This window comes from Rhinichthys klamathensis, unplaced genomic scaffold (assembly GCF_029890125.1).
Source record: "Rhinichthys klamathensis goyatoka isolate OS25496 unplaced genomic scaffold, OSU_Roscu_1.1 h1tg000006l_1, whole genome shotgun sequence".
NCBI classification, from domain to species: Eukaryota; Metazoa; Chordata; class Actinopteri; order Cypriniformes; family Leuciscidae; genus Rhinichthys; species Rhinichthys klamathensis.
Genome location: NW_026606559.1, coordinates 7,877,556 through 7,899,897, shown reverse-complemented (window position 1 = coordinate 7,899,897; position 22,342 = coordinate 7,877,556). Strand labels below are relative to the sequence as shown.

The 22,342-nt window shown below is 39.7% G+C and overlaps 1 protein-coding gene across 2 annotated transcripts in view; it reads right to left on the bottom strand.

The window, feature by feature from the left end:
* The window catches only part of adamtsl4 (ADAMTS-like 4), an 81,297-nt gene that overhangs the window by 28,723 nt on the left and 30,232 nt on the right, over nucleotides 1-22,342 (bottom strand). For both annotated transcript variants that reach the window (XM_056257855.1, XM_056257864.1), the window contains exon 6: nucleotides 707-846. In XM_056257855.1, the coding sequence (XP_056113830.1) occupies nucleotides 707-846 (140 nt within the window). The remainder of the gene's footprint in view (nucleotides 1-706; nucleotides 847-22,342) is intronic.

Below are 22,342 nucleotides of genomic sequence, written 5' to 3'. Positions count from 1 at the left end.
AGAGTACTATGACTGTTTCTTAACACACTTAAGTACACTTTTAAAAAGTGCACTTAGTATTAATTTCAAAATAAGAAAGTTTACTTTGAAATCATTGTTTTAATATTCTTTAATGTGTTGACTAACATCAGGCACACGTACTTGATTATAGTTGTAACTGTTATATTTAAAGTTCATATATTTAGAATGTACTAAATTGTAACTTCACCATTATAAATGTGTAATTAGAAATATGTTTAAAAGCATAAAATACAAGTTTCAAAAGAAATGACAAACTGTATTTTAGTTGATCATAGATGCTTGTCAGTGTATTCGGCAGTACACGTTAACCATATTTCAAAATAATTCTGATATAACATATAAAGATCTACTTAAGTGGGTCAAAAAAGCACTCTTAGGTTTTTTTAGATAAACGTAATATAAATTTAAGCTACAATACATTTTCATTTAATTGTAAATTACATCCAATTAAGTTTCCGAAAATATCACATTCAACATACTTTCTTTGAATGTATACTATGTCTTTTTAAAACTATGCTAAAGTGTAATTCTTTTTCACAAGGTTAGATCTACATATCTCACAATTCCAAGAAAAAAAAAACATTTGGCAGATTCAGACTTTGAATTGAATCTCTGAGGGCGTCCATGAACAGATGATGATGTTACTATCATTTTTGTGCTTTCTATCACTTTTGTGTTTTCTCACCAGACAGCGTCCTCCCACACACACATCATTGGGTGTGTTGTTTGCGCATGGCGTTCCATCTCGTACCCTCTCCGCCTGCCGCACGTAGAAACGGTACCCGACCGGCCGACAGGTCAACTCGCACTGCTGCTCTAGACCCACTGCCAGAGGAAAAAACAGACAAAAACGTTACTTCACATTAGATTTATTACGTCATAACAGTTTTTCCTTATACTTCACATAACTATTGTACTTTATTAGGTGTCAGTCTTTGTATAAGACGATGATGTTTATGACATTAATAACTCCCAGCTCCCAAGCCCAACCAAACCATTTATTGAAAATAAGCTGCAAAAATATTGTATATTGTAATCACAACCATGAGCTTATTAACAGATATGTTTTTCACATATAACATTTCAGTATTTGACAGCTATGCTGGGGTCACTTTATTTGCAAATAGGTTAGCTAATTGTAACAAACCTCATCTTCAAATAGAAGTATTAAAGGTGCAGTACACCCTTCCTACTATCAAGGGTCAGAGATAAAGTGGAAAACGGTCATTTGGTGAGTTTATGGGTCACATGAGTGGACGCCAGTGTTGTTATTGTTAACTAAAACTATTAAAAAGTGAAATAATGCTAAAATAAAACAAAATACAAATATTCAACGAGAAATGTAGCAGCAGATGTTGAAGTACTTAAATGACTAAAAGTAAAACTGAAATAACATAAAAAAATAAATAAAAGTGACAAAAGCACACAACAGCGATTTCAAAATATGAATAACCGACTATAATCATATAAATTATATAAAAATAACGCTGATGGATGTAAACAGTTAATAAACAGTTCCATGAAAAAGTACAATATCTACTTTCATAAATGCTTAATCATCATGGATCCTTCTGCCCTCACGAATGAAACTCTTTCTGGAAACTGCTTGTTTTTTCCCGTTGTATCTGTCCTCTTTATGAACCTAGTTAAATCCCTCGGGTGCGGATGCAAGATGCTTCAGTCTCTCTCTTTCACAAACACAACACAGTCCTGAGCTATTAATAACAGCCAATCAATGTCATGATCAAACCCTCCATCACAAACACAGGAAACAGTCATTATTACTGGTGTTTACTAACACATATATAACACACACTTGAAACTTGCCAATTAAGGATTTTATCTGTTTATCTGGAAATCACAATTATAACATTCCCTGATGCCTCCTGGCTTTGTGACTGTGGGAACCCTGTGCATATCACACAGACATGATTGGGACCAGGTACCACCAGCACCTTCTACAGTACACGCAAGCATAGTCAGAAACTGCAACTTCAGCATCAGCTGAACAAAAACAGGCACAAGCTTATCAGTCCATCCTTAAAGGTCATTGATCCGTTTTTCTATTTTCCGTCTCAGCTGGCCGACGGTCCGTTCACTTGATGCACACAAAGAGTACTTTCATTATCTGGCTAAATCAAATCAGATTGGCTGATGTTTGCCAGTAATAACACACAGGGTTTTTGTCAATCTGCACTGTAATAAAGATACATAAAATCAGTACAAGAAAAATGTACTAGTAATATTCAGTCAGGACATTATTCGTTAAACGAAATCAAGTCCAGCCCTACATTTATACCAGAACAGCCGTTTTACTCAGATATACGTCACAATAGGGGGAAAAAAGAATATTGTAACACTTTACTTGAAGGGGTGTACATAAGACTGACATGACACCTTCATAACCATGACATGACATATGTCATGAATATGAAGTAGGGTTTATGCATGTTTATGACAACTGTCATAAAGTGTCTTTCGCTCAATAATGACATTTTGAATGCAAATATGACATTGTTTAAGATGTCTTTGTTATGACACCTTGACATAAACCATAACATCATAACCTGTCAGTGTCTTTGTCATTACAACTTGACATTAAATTAAGTTAAACTGTCATGTGGTTGGTTTTGACATTGGCTGTCATAAGGCCATTATAACTGTGTCAAAAATATTTTTCGTGACCTCAACTACAGTGGTACAAATTGAATTTGTCATTAAACCGTTATAATGGCTTCATGACAGCCAATGTCAAAACCAACCACCTGACAGTTCAATGTAATGTTAACCAATAAAGCTAAGTGGTTCCTTAAGTTTGATAGTTAATCTGCTATGTCATGTTTATGACAGGTTGTGTTGTCTTAGTAATGTCAAGTTGTAATGACAAAGACACTGACAGGTTATGATGTATTGGTTTATGTCAAGGTGTCATAACAAAGACATCTCAAACAATGTCATATTTGCATTAAAAATGTCATAATTGAGCGAATGACACTTAATGACAGTTGTCACAAACATGCATAAAACTTCCTTCATATTCATAACATGTGTATGAAGGTGTCATGTTAGTCTTATGCACACCCCTTCAAGTAAAGTGTTACCCAACTTTCAACCTAAAACACAATACAATTCAATGTGTCATTCAAAATATAGGGGAAAACACCAGTGAGAAATGTATATGGAAAATAACACAGACTTTTCCTATAACAAAGTTGTGTTTACTTGATTCAGGCCCCGTCCACACTACTGCGTTTTCGTTTAAAAACGGAGAATTAAAACGAATATGATCTCTGTCCACACCAGCGTTTTATCTGCGTATTAGAATTGATCTCCGTTCACATTAAAACGCCCTGAAAACGCGGATCATGTGACCATTCACCAACACTGGGCATGCGCGTGCCGGTGTAAACAGGAAACGGATTGACATGTGATGGGTGGCTGACGAATCAGGGAAGGATACGTCATGACTGATGACACCCAATCATAGAGCCGAGCGTGAGCCTCTGCGTCATCGTTTCTAAAGTCCTCCGTTTTGACCCGTCTTCACTAAAACGCCCTCCGGAGATTCAAAACGCAAAGCGGAGCTGCAGCGTTTCTAAACATCTCCGTTTTAGGTCTTCGTTTTAGTCTGGACGGGAGGTGCAAACGTAGCAAAAGGTCTCCGTTTTTAAACGAAAACGCAGTAGTGTGGACGGGGCCTCAGTGAATAACTATCACTGGACAAAGTTTAGTGAGTTACATCAAGGGCCAGATTAACTTAAAGCTTGCGCCACCACAAACCCTCTTTTGGCATTAAAAACCGTCTCAGGTTATGACTATAACCATTGCTCCCTATCAAGGGAACTCACACTGCGTCGGAAGTAGTGACGCTATGTCAGGGCAAATCAGCGTCTCGTTCCCTCGAAAGGGGACGTCTCAGGTTACGACTGTAACCATTGTTCCCTGAGACGCTGCGTTGCCCTGACATAGCGTCACTACTTCCGACGCAGCGCGAGTTCCCTCGAAAGTGAACGACTGTCAGGATTTACTAAACACATGCTGCTCTTGGTAGACTGTGTAGTAGGGCATAATGGAAATCATCTGGCTGCGTCTGTGTTATTTAATTTGCCCATTGTCAATAGATCACCTGCAGAACTTTCCATCTGCAATTTTATGAATCAGCCACTAACTGCCCAAGCGAACGCTCCACTCATCCAACATGAAATTTATCTATGTCTTTCTGTTTGTAATAACATCTGGAATAAGTGTCTCCTAGGGAAATATTACAGCTTCTCTCCCGCTCTCACGCTAATTTGCCTTGTTTAGTAAATCTCGCTCCAAATCTACGAAAGCGTTTTGCATGCAAGTACACTAGATCTTCACAAGCAGAATCATATAGTTATTTTTGGTCGTTACACATTCTCTGCTCATTATTTAAATACATTTATGCTGGACTATTATTGTGCCACGATCTGATTTCAGATAACCCCGCCCCTAAACAGCACGTAAACACAAAACAAACGGTGGTTGGTTCCTTTACATGTCAGTCAGATTAGTTCTCTTCCAGTCTAAGTGGGAGGTTCTTATCCATAAAAGACTGGAATGTGGACCAGACTTTACGCTGATAGTCAAAGGTCGGGTTACGTGAGACTCTCGCTGTCTGTCTATCAGAATCAGCTGACACTGACAAAAGAGCGAGAGATTCCAAGCCCGTCTTTTCCCATTCCGTCACAGTTATCTTTGAGAGATTATGGTGGAGACAATGGGAGAGAGAGAGAAACAGAGAGAGAGAGAGAAAAATGCACAAGAAATAAAAGTTAAAAAAAGCTACAAAGAGTGGACAAAAATGTCAATTTTAAAGAGGGGCAAAAGCTAAAGTGTAGAAGATTTATCTTCATCGCACTCTTTTTCTTGCTCGGCCTCTCTCTCTATCTATCTCTCTCTCTCTCTCTCTCTCTCTGGTGTGCAGACAGTGGAGTCTATTCAGACTAAATATACTTCCCCACTATCTCTGTCTCTAAACAAACTCAGAGAGAGAACCAGTGCACGAGACAGGAAGACAAGAGAAAGAAAGAACAGCACAGGATGAGAGAGGAATCTGTTCAGGGAAAGAGGGATATACAGAAAGACCAAAAGAAAGAAGTGGAATGCCAGAAGGAGAGCGTGTGCGCGAGACACAGTGACCCTGAAAACGGGACATTTAAGCCTCACTCACACTGAAAAAAAATCTAAATTAACAAGCTATCTCAAGTCCCAAATATAATTTAACATCACAGAATCAACCTAAATACATTCATTAATGCAAACAAAATGTATTTTTATGGGTTAAAACAGGTAGAAATGGCTCTGCAGGTTGCCAATTTGTTCAGTTTGAAATGATAAAACAATGGTTACACTTTATGTACTGACAAAAAAACTTACATTTTTTCATTTTGGGTGAACTGTACACAATACATATTGTTGCATTTTTGTATTGCGATATACACTCACCGGCCACTTTATTAGGTACACCTGTCCAACTGCTCGTTAACACTTAATTTCTAAGCAGCCAATCACATGGCGGCAACTCAGTGCATTTAGGCATGTAGACATGGTCAAGACAATCTCCTGCAGTTCAAACCGAGCTTCAGTATGGGGAAGAAAGTTGATTTGAGTGACTTTGAACGTGGCATGATTGTTGGTGCCAGAAGGGCTGGTCTGAGTATTTCAGAAACTGCTAATCTACTGGGATTTTCACGCACAACCATCTCTAGGGTTTACAGAGAATGGTCCGAAAAAGAAAAAACATCCAGTGAGCGGCAGTTCTGTGGGCGGAAATGCCTTGGTCAATGAAAATGGTCAGAGGAGAATGGCCAGACTGGTTCGAGCTGATAGAAGGGCAACAGTGACTGAAATAACCACTCGTTACAACCGAGGTATGCAGCAAAGCATTTGTGAAGCCACAACACGCACAACCTTGAGGCGGATGGGCTACAACAGCAGAAGACTCCACCGGGTACCACTCATCTCCACTACAAATAGAAAAAAGAGGCTACAATTTGCAAGAGCTCACCAAAATTGAACAGTTGAAGACTGGAAAAATGTTGCCTGGTCTGATGAGTCTCGATTTCTGTTGAGACATTCAGATGTTAGAGTCAGAATTTGGCGTAAACAGAATGAGAACATGGAACCATCATGCCTTGTTACCACTGTGCAGGCTGGTGGTGGTGGTGTAATGGTGTGGGGGATGTTTTCCTGGCACACTTTAGGCCCCTTAGTGCCAATTGGGCATCGTTTAAATGCCACGGCCTACCTGAGCATTGTTTCTGACCATGTCCATCCCTTTATGGCCACCATGTACCCATCCTCTGATGGCTACTTCCACCATGTCACAAAGCTCTAATCATTTCAAATTGGTTTCTTGAACATGACAATGAGTTCACTGGACTAAAATGGCCTCCACAGTCACCAGATCTCAACCCAAAAGAGCATCTTTGGGATGTGGTGGAATGGGAGATTCGCATCATGGATGTGCAGCCGACAAATCTGCGGCAACTGTGTGATGCCATCATGTCAATATGGACCAAACTCCCTGAGGAATGCTTCCAGCACCTTGTTGAATCTATGCCACGAAGAATTGAGGCAGTTCTGAAGGCAAAAGGGGGTCCAACCCGTTACTAGCATGGGGTACCTAATAAAGTGGCCGGTGAGTGTATTGTGACATGATATATTGTTACACCCCCAATTGTTGTAGATACAAATATTTGAACGGCATGTTTAGACATTAAGAGTGTGTTAGGGCATATTCATGTAAAATGAATCTAATATTTTGCGAGCTTGTTTTAGCTTAAATAAAGATTAAATTAAAACAAAGTAAATGTAAGACTCTTGTGTTGCGAACTGATTGGCTAAGCAAGAGTTGGTGGTGTGTGTTATACAATGAAACCTGGCCTACACCTTACTGAAAAACCAAAAGAGACACGTTTTCAGACATTTTGGATGTAAAAGCCGACAGAGTGGGCAGAGGTTATGCAAAGACGAGCCCAGATTTACTGATCAAAGGCGATTTGATCAAAAACACACACTCCTCATCCTACGCCGGCTTCTTGCGGTACGCCGCTATTAAAGATTGTGTGCTCTTCACAGACAGCATTACGATTTCAGGCAGATGACACACTCACAATGAAATACTAGCTTACTACTTACAGAAAACTGACAAAGCACTAATTGAGCCAGTAGAGACTTGTGCAACATTATTTGCTGTGCTTAAAACAAGCTGTTTTTCATAACGTGTTAATCCAACAAGGGATCTGTGCCTCCAAATACAGAAAAATAAAACTGTAACGGGACACAAAAGTGCACTTTATTCCTGGCAAGCATCTACTGCACATGTTTTATGTTATTGTATGCATACAGACATTTGCATATAATGTGCATATAAACTATGTGCTGTAAAAAGTAGTGAGTGTAGGAGGAGGACCTTCAGGTGTAAGTGTGGTTGCAGAGAGTTGAACCACTAAGAGCAAAGTATGTTATTCTGATCATAGCCCACATGTCTCTCTCGCTAACACAGCTGTTTCTCCATCTCCCTCTCTCTCTCTCTCTGGCCAGTCAAATGGCTGTCCTTCTCAACTCCCCTAAAACCTTGTTTACAGTTTTCTCTCCGCGTCCCCACCCCCTGTCCCCCATCACACAGTTAGTTCTCGCTCCTCAGTAAACTGCGTTTATTCAACACATCCCGCTCTCTAATAATCTCTGAGCTGGGTGGAGAGATTTTGGCAGCGGACGAATAAGACAGCGAGGGATTTGGAACAACGCAAGGAAAACGAAAGGAGGGAATGTTTAGTGAGGACTAAACGAACGAGAGAGCGAGAGAGTTCGGTTTCATGCACGCTCTCTTTCTCCTCGTTCACTTGGATCTTCCTCCATCTCTCCTTCAAGCTCTTACAGGGATAGTTCATCCAACATTTTCAACCTTCCATTTTTCCAAACCCACATAACTTTTTTTTCTTTCATAGAAAAAAAAAAAAAAAGAAATTCTGAAGACTTTTACTAGTCAATTTTTTACCTGGTGACATTATAACCCCACAATACATAACAAATCTACTACACGCCTTCTGTTGTCTGATTGATGGTTTAGACTTTTTTTGGCAAATAAAAAGTATTTTAGTATAATTGTAAAAACGTCATGTGCCTTTTTATAGACTTTTTTTTAAGAATAACTTTTATATTCTTAGTAATATTTCAAAATGAAGACTTAATGGACTGAAACAACTTAGGTTTGCTTGATAATTTTTTAGTAAAATCATATAAAATGTGAGTATCAAATATGACCCATCAGGTTTATTTGTTCATATCTCAATCGTCATTGTATTGCATTGCATTATATGTTTTAAAACTGCAGAGTTTTTATCATGAAACTAAGCATTAAATAACATCTTACTAAGACATATGTATTATTGGGAGATATAGAGTGACGACGATTGATATTTGTATGATTTTATTTAAGTACTGTATCTGCTATACTGTTATAAAGATCTCATTGATTTACATTACATCAGAATTTCTTCTTACTTTTTGGCCATATAAATATCAGCATCTGCAATAAATTGCATATTTTATAATGAAATGAACCAAAATTTTTTTTTTTTTCCTTTCTTGAGTATGAGCTCCATATTCGCACTATATCATACTATATATGAATGAACCAATTTTGTGTAATGGTCAAAGAAACGGATCCATTTATTAAAGAAAATAGATTTTTGCTCATATGTCAGGCTTTACAAGGTTAAATTAAATAATAAATAAGTTTCAGAAATATATCTGTAAATATATCAGTAAATTCGGAGTAATTTGCAAGTAAAAGGGACCTTCCCGAAAACTCTCCCTCAGATTCACAAATGCTTTGTAAACATCAGATTTGTTAGTTAGACGTGTATGTTAATGAATTTCCAATCATTCATAAATAGGTCTTATGACATGCAACCTCAGTAATTTAAGATCGCCTAGGTATATGGGCAAACAAACTCATGAAATATTGTTATGTTGCATAGTGTTATCAAAACACAGTCATCAGTTTGCATAAAAGAACACTAAACTTTTGGAGGTTTTATGCACCATTTACGTGTGGAAGCGGAACAGGGTTTGAGAAAATATGAAGACTTTCATGAATCCGAATATTTACATCACACGGCTTTACGAGCGATTAACACAGACATGTGTTCTGTTCGTGTTTCATGAATGAGGCACAATAAGTCTGTAGCATAAACAGTTGTAATTTGCATGCTTTTTCTGAGGAACAAACCAAAATTTAAGTAATTATTCCCTAAAAAACTTCCCCTCCAGTGAAGCAGATCAGTCCGATTTGTTAAAAAATGAATTATTTAAAGCTGCAGTCCGCAGTTTTTCCTCTTTGTCGCCATCTCTGTTCGAAATCTGCAATTGCAGTCATTCGCGGAATTATCAACTTTACGTGAGTTGTGTCTCGACACGGCACAGCGCGGATGAACACAATGTTTGAGGAGAGTGTGTGTCTGTCAGTCGCCGCCGGTGTGGATACTGGCATTCAGAATCACAGATTATTCTTTTTGGAAGTATGACCAACATAATAATTTTCACCGGAAAATGTCATCTGAACTAGTAAGAAACATCCACTTTTGTTCTTCTGACCAACTGAAAAAAAGCATTGCAGTAAATCGCGCTGATTAAATCTAGCGATCGCTGATCATATCACGTCAAACCGTGCAAATTATACTTTGTTCTCAAATTGTTAATGTTCAACATCAGCATTGCGTGACTACATTTAAAGCCCTTCAGATATTATCCTTGTTTTCGCATGGGCCGGTTGCAGTCTCTTTTTCCAAAGTCTTTTGCATTTTACAGCGGGTGAATCTCTAGTTGTCACTGGTGATTGTCATTTGAACCTTTCTGGATCCGCCATCAAATTGATAAGTTTAATTATATCAAGTGCTGTGAGAAAAGGCTATAAATCTCCACCTCCAACATCCTCACACTCATAGCCTACTAGCCGAGACTCTTCTTTATGTGTACAGATTTGTGTGTACAGATGTGTGTGTACAGATGTGTGTGTACAGATGTGACGTAATGACGCAAAGAATTCCCGCGGAAATCCACCAGTACCACTGGAATTAAAAACATTATTACAAGCTTACCGTTTTGAATCGAGCTAAGGCAAGCAGAGAGTTATGAACACTGGCTGGTTATGTACTTGCTAAAAAAATTATTTTGGATAATTTTTAACCCCAAAAAGTTACGGACTGCAGCTTTAAAATGGATTTGTGAACCGATTAATAGAAAATATCCAACTATAGAGGAACATTTGTTCCTCTATTTGAGCATTGCTTTTTCTCTCATGAATGCACCAATGAGTTTGAATTACTTTTTGTAATGACAGAATTTAATTTTTCAATGATTATTTTTCTTAAGAATGTCCCTTAAAAACCCTGGCACACTGAGAACAAGCCAAATCATACGCAGAACTGCACAGCAGCGCCTTGCAGTAACAATTACTGCACACACACACACACACACACACACACACAATCACATTATGATCTTTAGAGTTGAGCTGGCCAAAAAAAGGATCTCCAAGGGACAACAAAACAAAAGCATGTGCACACGCACACACACACACACACACACAATACAGCCAAACCCCCAATGTCCTGTCCAACAATAGCTCACATAACTGTTGGAACCTACTAGAGTTTTACTTCTAATAAATCGGAGCACATTCTTGTACCTCCTACCCCACAGCACAAACACACACACACACACACACACACACACACACACACACACAGTCCCAGTGTCGCCTCTTTCACAACAGCTCATGGCCTGAATACCCCTGAGTGCGTTTGTTTTGATTTCATTTCTACATAAAAGCAGTTTCAGAACACATTATAAACAGAGGGGTGAATGTCTCTGTCATTTCAGTGTAACTGAATTCTTACACTGAACTCTTCCTGATACCGAACCCTGTGGGATGATCAGCACTGTCCCAACTGGACTCAACTCTGTCCAGTATTGAACCATGTCTGATCCTGAGCTCTGCATGCTGCTTAGCTTTGTCCCATACTGAACCGTGTCTGATGCTGGACCCTGTTCAATAGTGATCTTTCTACAATACTGAACTCTGTCTGATAAAGAATTTCTAAAAACCTCATCATCATACAAATTTTAATCTGTGCTTTCACCTTCCTTTAATCCCTCCCTATTCTAGTTGATGCTACTCTAAGCAATGTCTGAAATCTTGTATTTTAAGCACTTGTGTTTTTTTGCCTCTTCCCGATGAATCGCTTGCTGTTTTCCTCATTTGTAAGTTGCCTTGGATAAAAGCGTCTGGAAAATGAATAGATGTAAATGTAAATGTAGAAATTCATCTGATACTGAATGCCATCCATACCTACGTCTGCTCTGTGCTGCCACACTTTTCAAGTTGAAGCTTTCAGCTCTATCTTCGGCTAAGTCTACACTAAGCCAAATACATTTGCAAACGCATTCTTTTCTCTGTGTTTTGGTCTTCCATCCACACTGAGACAATGTTTTTGCTCTGCTATTTGCAATCGCTATCCGATTGCGTTTTGGGGGCTGTTTCTATTCAACTATGCACATTTTAAAAGTCTCCGTGAAAACTACAAAACGTCAATTTATGAAAACGGTGACGTAATGGGCAGTCTATAGGCACGTTGTTTTCTTAAAGTCCCCCCTGTGGTGAAAATTAAGTTTTTAATGTTGTTTATATGTCTATGTGGTGTTTTTAATATGCTTTAAGACATGTGAAAATTCATATGTCAACACCATTGCGGAGTATTTTCTCCTTAAAACTGCAGTGAACCGAAGACAGTCTCAAAAACGCAGTTTGAAATCGCTGGTGTTTCTGACTTCACAAACTACGTAACCAATCAGATCAACGCGCCGAAAGGCTTTAGCAGGGCTGGATTTCCCGAAACCTTCTTAACGCTACGTCATTCTTAAGTTATAACTTAAGCTGTACCTTACAGCTTTCCAGAAACGTTCTTAGTTAAGTATACCTTCTGTAACCACTCTTAGCGCTACCTTATCACTGTTGACCGTCTATACGAATATAATTCTGAAGTTGTAATACACCCAGTGTTCAGTTACACTAATTCAAGTGTTTTCATGCAAAGAATACAGAGAATAGTTGTGCTAAAAGACGGCTCCGTCCGCGGACCCCTTTCAAAGGCCAATGAAAGCATACTGCAGTTAAGGCCTATTCGGAGAGTAATTGTTTCTCAAGGGGTCGTACGGTATTTTCAACATTTAGGTTAGTCTGTGATTTTATTGATTTTATTTTATTTGTGTTTTTCTTCCACCACTCGCGTAAAAATCCCCGGCTCGAATTACCCACTGTTTTTTGGCAAACACCAAGCTCGTGTGGTGATTTAATTGTCGTCCGAATCCACATCTCTAAGTGTACAAGAAGAGATCGCTTCAAACTTCACGGTTTAAATCTTTTTTGATCACCGCTTCACTGTAATTTGCATGCATTTTAAAGATGTACACTTTTATTACTGAAATGCTGGAAAGTTTTTACAAGAACAAAATATGTCATATCAGCTCCACCTCAGTCAGCATACAAAAAGTAGAAAGAAGAAATAACACAAACAGTTGTAATGGGCCGTTATTGTGGCAGCAATATATGATACAATTTTTAAATATGTAGGCTAGGCTATTATAGTTTGGAATATTTTTAGAATATCCCATTAATCCTAATAAATGCAATTTCCACTATTTCTGAAGTGATTCTTTTATCAAGAACCCCGCTTTCTCACATAGCGCAGGGAAGCAGCTCCTGCACGATTGAATAATTGATTCTAGAGCCATCGATATCAACACATTCAGCACCATCGCCACGGACAGCACCTGGTAACGTTGCACGTAAGGAGAGGTGGACAAAGTACACAACTTCCTTACTTGAGTGAAAGTACAGATACTACTGGTCAAATATTACTCCAATACAAGTAAAAGTTGTAAAGACAGATTTTTACATAAGTGAAAGTACAGAATTACTCGTTTTTAAAAGTACTTAAGTATCAAAAGTAAAAAGTAAATGTCAATGCATTGTTTTATTATTGTTGCATTGTTGTATGTAATACTTACAGTACCTTGTGCCTCTGAATCTATGCCTGCCTTCTCTCATATCAAAATCAAATTTATTTCTAGAACACAGTTCCAGTATGGGATTGAATGTGAGATTGAATAAGTGCTCTCAATAAAGTCCACAATGGTTTCGGACACCCAAATGGCTGTTCCCTCAAATAGTGCCCTATTTAAAGTTTTTTGGCTTTTAGTATGAATATGTTAGCCTTACTGTTATTTATAAGCTAGTGTGCTCCAAAACAATGAGGAAATTTGCATTTAGAAGACCAAACCCAACGTTGAAAATGAAAATTAGGTTGATGTCAGAATCCAATGTCAGATTGATGTTAATCTCCAACTTTGGACAGACGTATTGTGGTCGGAAATGAAAAATCGGGTTGACGTCAGAAACCAACATCAGTCGGGTTCTAACATCAGTCGGGTTCTTGAGATCAGTCGGGTTCTAACATCAGTCGGGTTCTAACATCAGTCGGGTTCTTGACATCAGTCGGGTTCTAACATCAGTCGGGGTTCTAACATCAGTCGGGGTTCTAACATCAGTCGGGTTCTTGACATCAGTCGGGTTCTAACATCAGTCGGGTTCTAACATCTAACATCAGTCGGGTTCTAACATCAGTCGGGTTCTAACATCAGTCGGGTTCAAACATCAGTCAGGTTCTTGACATCAGTCGGGTTCTAACATCAGTCAGGTTCTTGACATCAGTCGGGTTCTAACATCAGTCGGGTTCTTGACATCAGTCGGGTTCTTGACATCAGTCGGGTTCTAACATCAGTCAGGTTCTTGACATCAGTCGGGTTCTAACATCATTCGGGTTCTTGACATCAGTCAGGTTCTAACATCAGTCGGGTTCTAACATCAGTCAGGTTCTTGAGATCAGTCGGGTTCTAACATCAGTCGGGTTCTAACATCAGTCGGGTTCTTGACATCAGTCGGGTTCTAACATCAGTCAGGTTCTTGACATCAGTCGGGTTCTAACATCAGTCAGGTTCTTGACATCAGTCGGGTTCTTGACATCAGTCGGGTTCTTGACATCAGTCGGGTTCTTGACATCAGTCAGGTTCTTGACATCAGTCGGGTTCTAACATCAATCGGGTTCTAACATCAATCGGGTTCTTGACATCAGTCGGGTTCTAACATCAGTCGGGTTCTAACATCAGTCAGGTTCTTGACATCAGTCGGGTTCTAACATCAGTCGGGTTCTAACATCAGTCAGGTTCTTGACATCAGTCGGGTTCTAACATCAGTCGGGTTCTAACATCAGTCAGGTTCTTCACATCAGTCGGGTTCTTGACATCAGTCGGATTCTTGGCATCAGTCGGGTTCTAACATCAGTCAGGTTCTTGACATCAGTCGGGTTCTAACATCAGTCGGGGTTCTAACATCAGTCAGGTTCTTGACATCAGTCGGGTTCTAACATCAGTCAGGTTCTTGACATCAGTCGGGTTCTAACATCAGTCGGGTTCTAACATCAGTCAGGTTCTTGACATCAGTCGGGTTCTAACATCAGTCAGGTTCTTGATATCAGTCGGGTTCTAACATCAATCAGGTTCTTGACATCAGTCGGGTTCTTGACATCAGTCGGGTTCTAACGTAACATCAGTCGGGTTCTTGACATCAGTCGGGTTCTAACATCAGTCAGGTTCTTGACATCAGTCAGGTTCTTGACATCAGTCAGGTTCTTGACATCAGTCAGGTTCTTGACATCAGTCAGGTTCTTGACATCAGTCGGGTTCTAACATCAGTCAGGTTCTTGACATCAGTCGGGTTCTTGACATCAGTCGGGTTCTAACGTAGCATCAGTCGGGTTCTTGACATCAGTCGGGTTCTAACATCAGTCAGGTTCTTGACATCAGTCAGGTTCTTGACATCAGTCGGGTTCTAACATCAGTCAGGTTCTTGACATCAGTCAGGTTCTTGACATCAGTCGGGTTCTAACGTAACATCAGTCGGGTTCTTGACATCAACCCGACTTTCATTTCCAACCAAAATGCAACATCTGCAACCAAAATCATCCCCTGACTGACGTTACTACTTTCTACTCAAGGACCTTGACAGAATTGTAGTGGAGTAAAAAGTATTTGTCTTTCAAATGTAGTGAAGTTAAAGTAAAAAGTTTCCAGAAAAAATAATACTCAAGTAAGTACAGATACTCAAAAAGTGTACTTAAGTACATTACTCAAGTAAATGTGCTTTGTTACTGTCCACCTCTGCACATAAAGGTATATCTTAAGCAACCTCCTAAGGTATAGTTCGGGAAAAACGCCAATAAATGGTATACCTTTCGTTAAGTTATACCTTTAGAGTCGTCGTAGCACGGTGAGAGACAACGTTATCGGGAAATCCAGCCCGGACTAGCCGGGGTGTCTCGAGAGAAGCCAGGTTATCCCGGTATATTTTTCTGTTGATATGAAAAATCGGGTAGATTTAGCAATATATATTGATGGTGTATATTATGATGTTATGATGAACTCTATGCCTTTCTCCACTGACGATTGTTAGAAGGCAGCTATTTGACTCTGGGATGGCGAACGGGAACATGGTTTGTGTAACATTAGCAACACATTATTAGCTGTTTGATAGTGTAGTCAAGAAAATAATTAATCACCGTTCTGTGTCCAACGTTGTAAAGAGCGAGTTAAGTTTTTAATGTTGTTTATATGTCTATGTGGTGTTTTTAATATGCTTTAAGACATGTGAAAATTCATATGTCAACACCATTGCGGAGTATTTTCTCCTTAAAACTGCAGTGAACCGAAGACAGTCTCAAAAACGCAGTTTGAAATCGCTGGTGTTTCTGACTTCACAAACTACGTAACCAATCAGATCAACGTGCCGAAAGGCTTTAGCAGGGCTGGATTTCCCGAAACCTTCTTAACGCTACGTCATTCTTAAGTTATACCTTAAGCTGTACCTTACAGCTTTCCAGAAACGTTCTTAGTTAAGTATACCTTCTGTAACCACTCTTAGCGCTACCTTATCACTGTTGACTGTCTATACGAATATAATTCTGAAGTTGTAATACACCCAGTGTTCAGTTACACTAATTCAAGTGTTTTCATGCAAAGAATACAGCGAATAGTTGTGCTAAAAGACGGCTCCGTCCGCGGACCCCTTTCAAAGGCCGGTGAAAGCATACTGCAGTTAAGCCCTATTCGGACGGTAATTGTTTCTCTTGGGGTCGTACGGTATTTTCAACATTTAGGTTAGTCTGTGATTTTATTGATTTTATTTTATTTGTGTTTTTCTTCCACCACTTGCGTAAAAATCCCCGGCTCGAATTACCCACTGTTTTTTGGCAAACACCAAGCTCGTGTGGTGATTTAATTGTCGTCCGAATCCACATCTCTAAGTGTACAAGAAGAGATCGCTTCAAACTTCACGGTTTAAATCTTTTTTGATCACCGCTTCACTGTAATTTGCATGCATTTTAAAGATGTACACTTTTATTACTGAAATGCTGGAAAGTTTTTACAAGAACAAAATATGTCATATCAGCTCCACCTCAGTCAGCATACAAAAAGTAGAAAGAAGAAATGACACAAACAGTTGTAATGGGCCGTTATTGTGGCAGCAATATATGATACAATTTTTAAATATGTAGGCTAGGCTATTATAGTTTGGAATATTTTTTAGAATATCCCATTAATCCTAATAAATGCAATTTTCACTATTTCTGAAGTGATTCTTTTATCAAGAACCCCGCTTTCTCACATAGCGCAGGGAAGCAGCTCCTGCACGATTGAATAATTGATTCTAGAGCCATCGATATCAACACATTCAGCACCATCGCCACGGACAGCACCTGGTAACGTCGCACGTAAGGAGAGGTGGACAAAGTACACAACTTCCTTACTTGAGTGAAAGTACAGATACTACTGGTCAAATATTACTCCAATACAAGTAAAAGTTGTAAAGACAGATTTTTACATAAGTGAAAGTACAGAATTACTCGTTTTTAAAAGTACTTAAGTATCAAAAGTAAAAAGTAAATGTCAATGCATTGTTTTATTATTGTTGCATTGTTGTATGTAATACTTACAGTACCTTGTGCCTCTGAATCTATGCCTGCCTTCTCTCATATCAAAATCAAATTTATTTCTAGAACACAGTTCCAGTATGGGATTGAATGTGAGATTGAATAAGTGCTCTCAATAAAGTCCACAATGGTTTCGGACACCCAAATGGCTGTTCCCTCAAATAGTGCCCTATTTAAAGTTTTTTGGCTTTTAGTATGAATATGTTAGCCTTACTGTTATTTATAAGCTAGTGTGCTCCAAAACAATGAGGAAATTTGCATTTAGAAGACCAAACCCAACGTTGAAAATGAAAATTAGGTTGATGTCAGAATCCAATGTCAGATTGATGTTAATCTCCAACTTTGGACAGACTGTGGTCGGAAATGAAAAATCGGGTTGACGTCAGAAACCAACATCGGTCGGGTTCTAACATCAGTCGGGTTCTAACATCAGTCGGGGTTCTTGAGATCAGTCGGGTTCTAACATCAGTCGGGTTCTAACATCAGTCGGGTTCTTGACATCAGTCGGGTTCTAACATCAGTCGGGGTTCTAACATCAGTCGGGGTTCTAACATCAGTCGGGTTCTTGACATCAGTCGGGTTCTAACATCAGTCGGGTTCTAACATCTAACATCAGTCGGGTTCTAACATCTAACATCAGTCGGGTTCTAACATCAGTCGGGTTCTAACATCAGTCGGGTTCAAACATCAGTCAGGTTCTAACATCAGTCGGGTTCTAACATCAGTCAGGTTCTTGACATCAGTCGGGTTCTAACATCAGTCAGGTTCTTGACATCAGTCGGGTTCTAACATCAGTCGGGTTCTTGACATCAGTCGGGTTCTTGACATCAGTCGGGTTCTTGACATCAGTCGGGTTCTAACATCAGTCAGGTTCTTGACATCAGTCGGGTTGTAACATCATTCGGGTTCTTCGACATCAGTCGGGTTCTAACATCAGTCGGGTTCTAACATCAGTCAGGTTCTTGAGATCAGTCGGGTTCTAACATCAGTCGGGTTCTAACATCAGTCGGGTTCTTGACATCAGTCGGGTTCTAACATCAGTCAGGTTCTTGACATCAGTCGGGTTCTAACATCAGTCAGGTTCTTGACATCAGTCGGGTTCTTGACATCAGTCGGGTTCTTGACATCAGTCAGGTTCTTGACATCAGTCGGGTTCTAACATCAATCGGGTTCTAACATCAATCGGGTTCTTGACATCAGTCGGGTTCTAACATCAGTCGGGTTCTAACATCAGTCAGGTTCTTGACATCAGTCGGGTTCTAACATCAGTCGGGTTCTAACATCAGTCAGGTTCTTGACATCAGTCGGGTTCTAACATCAGTCGGGTTCTAACATCAGTCAGGTTCTTCACATCAGTCGGGTTCTTGACATCAGTCGGATTCTTGGCATCAGTCGGGTTCTAACATCAGTCAGGTTCTTGACATCAGTCGGGTTCTAACATCAGTCAGGTTCTAACATCAGTCGGGTTCTAACATCAGTCGGGTTCTAACATCAGTCGGGGTTCTAACATCAGTCAGGTTCTTGACATCAGTCGGGTTCTAACATCAGTCAGGTTCTTGACATCAGTCGGGTTCTAACATCAGTCGGGTTCTAACATCAGTCAGGTTCTTGACATCAGTCGGGTTCTAACATCAGTCAGGTTCTTGATATCAGTCGGGTTCTAACATCAGTCAGGTTCTTGACATCAGTCGGGTTCTTGATATCAGTCGGGTTCTAACGTAACATCAGTCGGGTTCTTGACATCAGTCGGGTTCTAACATCAGTCAGGTTCTTGACATCAGTCAGGTTCTTGACATCAGTCAGGTTCTTGACATCAGTCAGGTTCTTGACATCAGTCGGGTTCTAACATCAGTCAGGTTCTTGACATCAGTCGGGTTCTTGACATCAGTCGGGTTCTAACGTAGCATCAGTCGGGTTCTTGACATCAGTCGGGTTCTAACATCAGTCAGGTTCTTGACATCAGTCAGGTTCTTGACATCAGTCGGGTTCTAACATCAGTCAGGTTCTTGACATCAGTCAGGTTCTTGACATCAGTCGGGTTCTAACGTAACATCAGTCGGGTTCTTGACATCAACCCGACTTTCATTTCCAACCAAAATGCAACATCTGCAACCAAAATCATCCCCTGACTGACGTTACTACTTTCTACTCAAGGACCTTGACAGAATTGTAGTGGAGTAAAAAGTATTTGTCTTTCAAATGTAGTGAAGTTAAAGTAAAAAGTTTCCAGAAAAAATAATACTCAAGTAAGTACAGATACTCAAAAAGTGTACTTAAGTACATTACTCAAGTAAATGTGCTTTGTTACTGTCCACCTCTGCACATAAAGGTATATCTTAAGCAACCTCCTAAGGTATAGTTCGGGAAAAACGCCAATAAATGGTATACCTTTCGTTAAGTTGTACCTTTAGAGTCGTCGTAGCACGGTGAGAGACAACGTTATCGGGAAATCCAGCCCGGACTAGCCGGGGTGTCTCGAGAGAAGCCAGGTTATCCCGGTATATTTTTCTGTTGATATGAAAAATCGGGTAGATTTAGCAATATATATTGATGGTGTATATTATGATGTTATGATGAACTCTATGCCTTTCTCCACTGACGATTGTTAGAAGGCAGCTATTTGACTCTGGGATGGCGAACGGGAACATGGTTTGTGTAACATTAGCAACACATTATTAGCTGTTTGATAGTGTAGTCAAGAAAATAATTAATCACCGTTCTGTGTCCGACGTTGTAAAGAGCGATACCATTCAGCAGCGTTTACCTCAGTAAGTTGTGAGTGAGTGGAGGCGGGGCTCATTAGCATATGTTACATGTGTATGTATTTTGATTGATTTGTTTTATTTGTGTAATGATTTGTCTGTCCTCTAGGGGGTAGAAGTGTTCTTGTTATGTGTGTTCTTGTTTTATTAAAAACTGATTTCCTGCACCTGTGAACCGTGTGAGTGAAGGATGCCTCATTGCCATGTCTGGGCGGCGGGATTTCGGTTCTGTTGATGTTTTGTTATCCCTGATTGTTTTTCCTCCCACAATTATGTTTATGTTCTTTTGATAATAAATCCCCCTATTGAAGCAAGTTTTGTTAAAGGTGCAAAACGCAAGTCTCTGGGTTTTTGCAGAACTACGCCCCCTCTGGCGACAAGCGAAACTGCAACCAGAGTTGTGCACGCTCATGGACCACATGCATCTTTTATTGGATATGTTTTATGTTTCATGTTGTACTATTCTTCCGAACACAATTCCTAGTTTATGAAACTGTTCACAATGGTCGTAAAACCAATTCTGATTGAACATGTATCTAGCTTACGCTAAAGCATTACACATTTTACGCATCGTCATTTGTTGTCATACATAGATTGGCCGTATCAAACATTAGAGACTGGGCTATATCTTACCGTTTTATCAAGAAAAAAGCCAACTGAGGATCCAGTTTGAGACCAAGAGCAGACCGGAGATCTCTCCATTTGTTGAATGCCTTCCCGAGGTTGACTCTCGTCTTACTCCGACGCCTGTCTGATTCCAATTTGGACCTTTTGGTGGCACTAGACAAAATTTTTCTTTTCTTTACTTTACGTGGAGTTTGCGTTGGGGTTTGGAATGGACTACAAGCCGGTCTCTTTGAATCCATCTTCTACCTTTGACGCACGAGTTGTCTTCGCTGATGCTGAGAATGGCGGCGCCGGCGAATACACAAACCTGCGAGACACAGCCTGGTGAGCGTGAACGCGCATGACGTCACGCCCAGTCTCAAATTCGAGTCCGAATCCCTCTTATATATTTTACTGTACAGGATTATAGAGGCAACCTCAGTGCGCAGAGAAGGGAACATTTAGCCCATCAGGCAGTTCTTTAAGCATGTATAGGATAGAAAAACAGGTATTTTTAACATGAAAAGTCTTGGTTACACTTTATTTTAAGGTGTCCTTGTTACAGTGTAATTATATATTTAAGTACAGAGTAATATTAAGTAACTACATGTACTTACTATAGGAATAGGGTATGATTAGGATTTGGTTGAGGGTTAGTTGCATGTAATTATGCATAATTTACTGTTATTACTACAGTAAGTACATGTAACATATGTAACAAGGACACCGTAAAATAAAGTGTTACCAAAGTCTTTTATTTCTTGGCTGTGGCGTAACAGCATATTCATGGCTCTCATGGCTCACGTATACTAAATTAGGAAGGGGTGTAGAGTTACACTCAAGTAAGGGTTAATGCCCGACGAGGTGTCCGTTGTAAGGTTTTAATGGACGACGGCGAGGTGTAAACCGGCCGACGCGCAGCGGAGGACGGTTGCCTCCGCCGAAGTCCATTAAAACCTTACAACGGACACCTCGAAGGGCATTAACCCGCTTATACCATGGTCACTTGCCAAATAAAACATTTTTAAAACATTAGTTTATATTTTAATTAGGCTAAATCTAGCTTTTTCAAATAATAACTTGCCTGACGATTTATTTAGCAACTTGAGATATATAGTCCGCTCAGCTTGTAGAACCCTTCAGGTTCAAAAATGCATTTTTTTTTTCATGAAACACAAAGGTAGGCATAGTTATTTTTTTATTACACATAAAACACTATGTGTTACACTAGTCTACACTAACCACAGCCTCCGAAGCACCGCTGTAGGTCGACTCTCCGATGCTGGACTGGAGAGCCGTCAAATAATGTCGGTGACAGGCCATCGATGCGAGAGCAGTCTGCGGGCTTACTGGGCTCCGTCAGTCCGTGAGAGACTGAAGATGAAATAACGAAGTCGCTCATTGTTGTATTAGTAGGCTATGTAATATCTAACTAACGTTAGATGTTTGTTTTGATAGAGCAAATTGTTAACGGATACTTTGACTGCCTGTTGCTATGGTTACTCACAGCTGTTGTAGGCAGCGCATTTATTTATTAATTTGTAACGGTAAACAGGCAGTTTCACCAGAACTCCTTTACTAGGTGTCCTCTATCACTTTTTAACGGACACCCTGCAGCCAATCAGAATCGAGTATTCACCCAGACCATGGTATAAGCTATTTTAAGGCATGTAGAAATTTTTTTTCACAAGAAAAAACGTTTAAATATGTCATTTTAGAGATCAAAGATGAGTTTTAAGGGATATTGACTACAAGGGGACTTTATCAAAGTGACTTTGCCAACTACTGGTCAGGCAGCAGAATACAGAGTTTTTT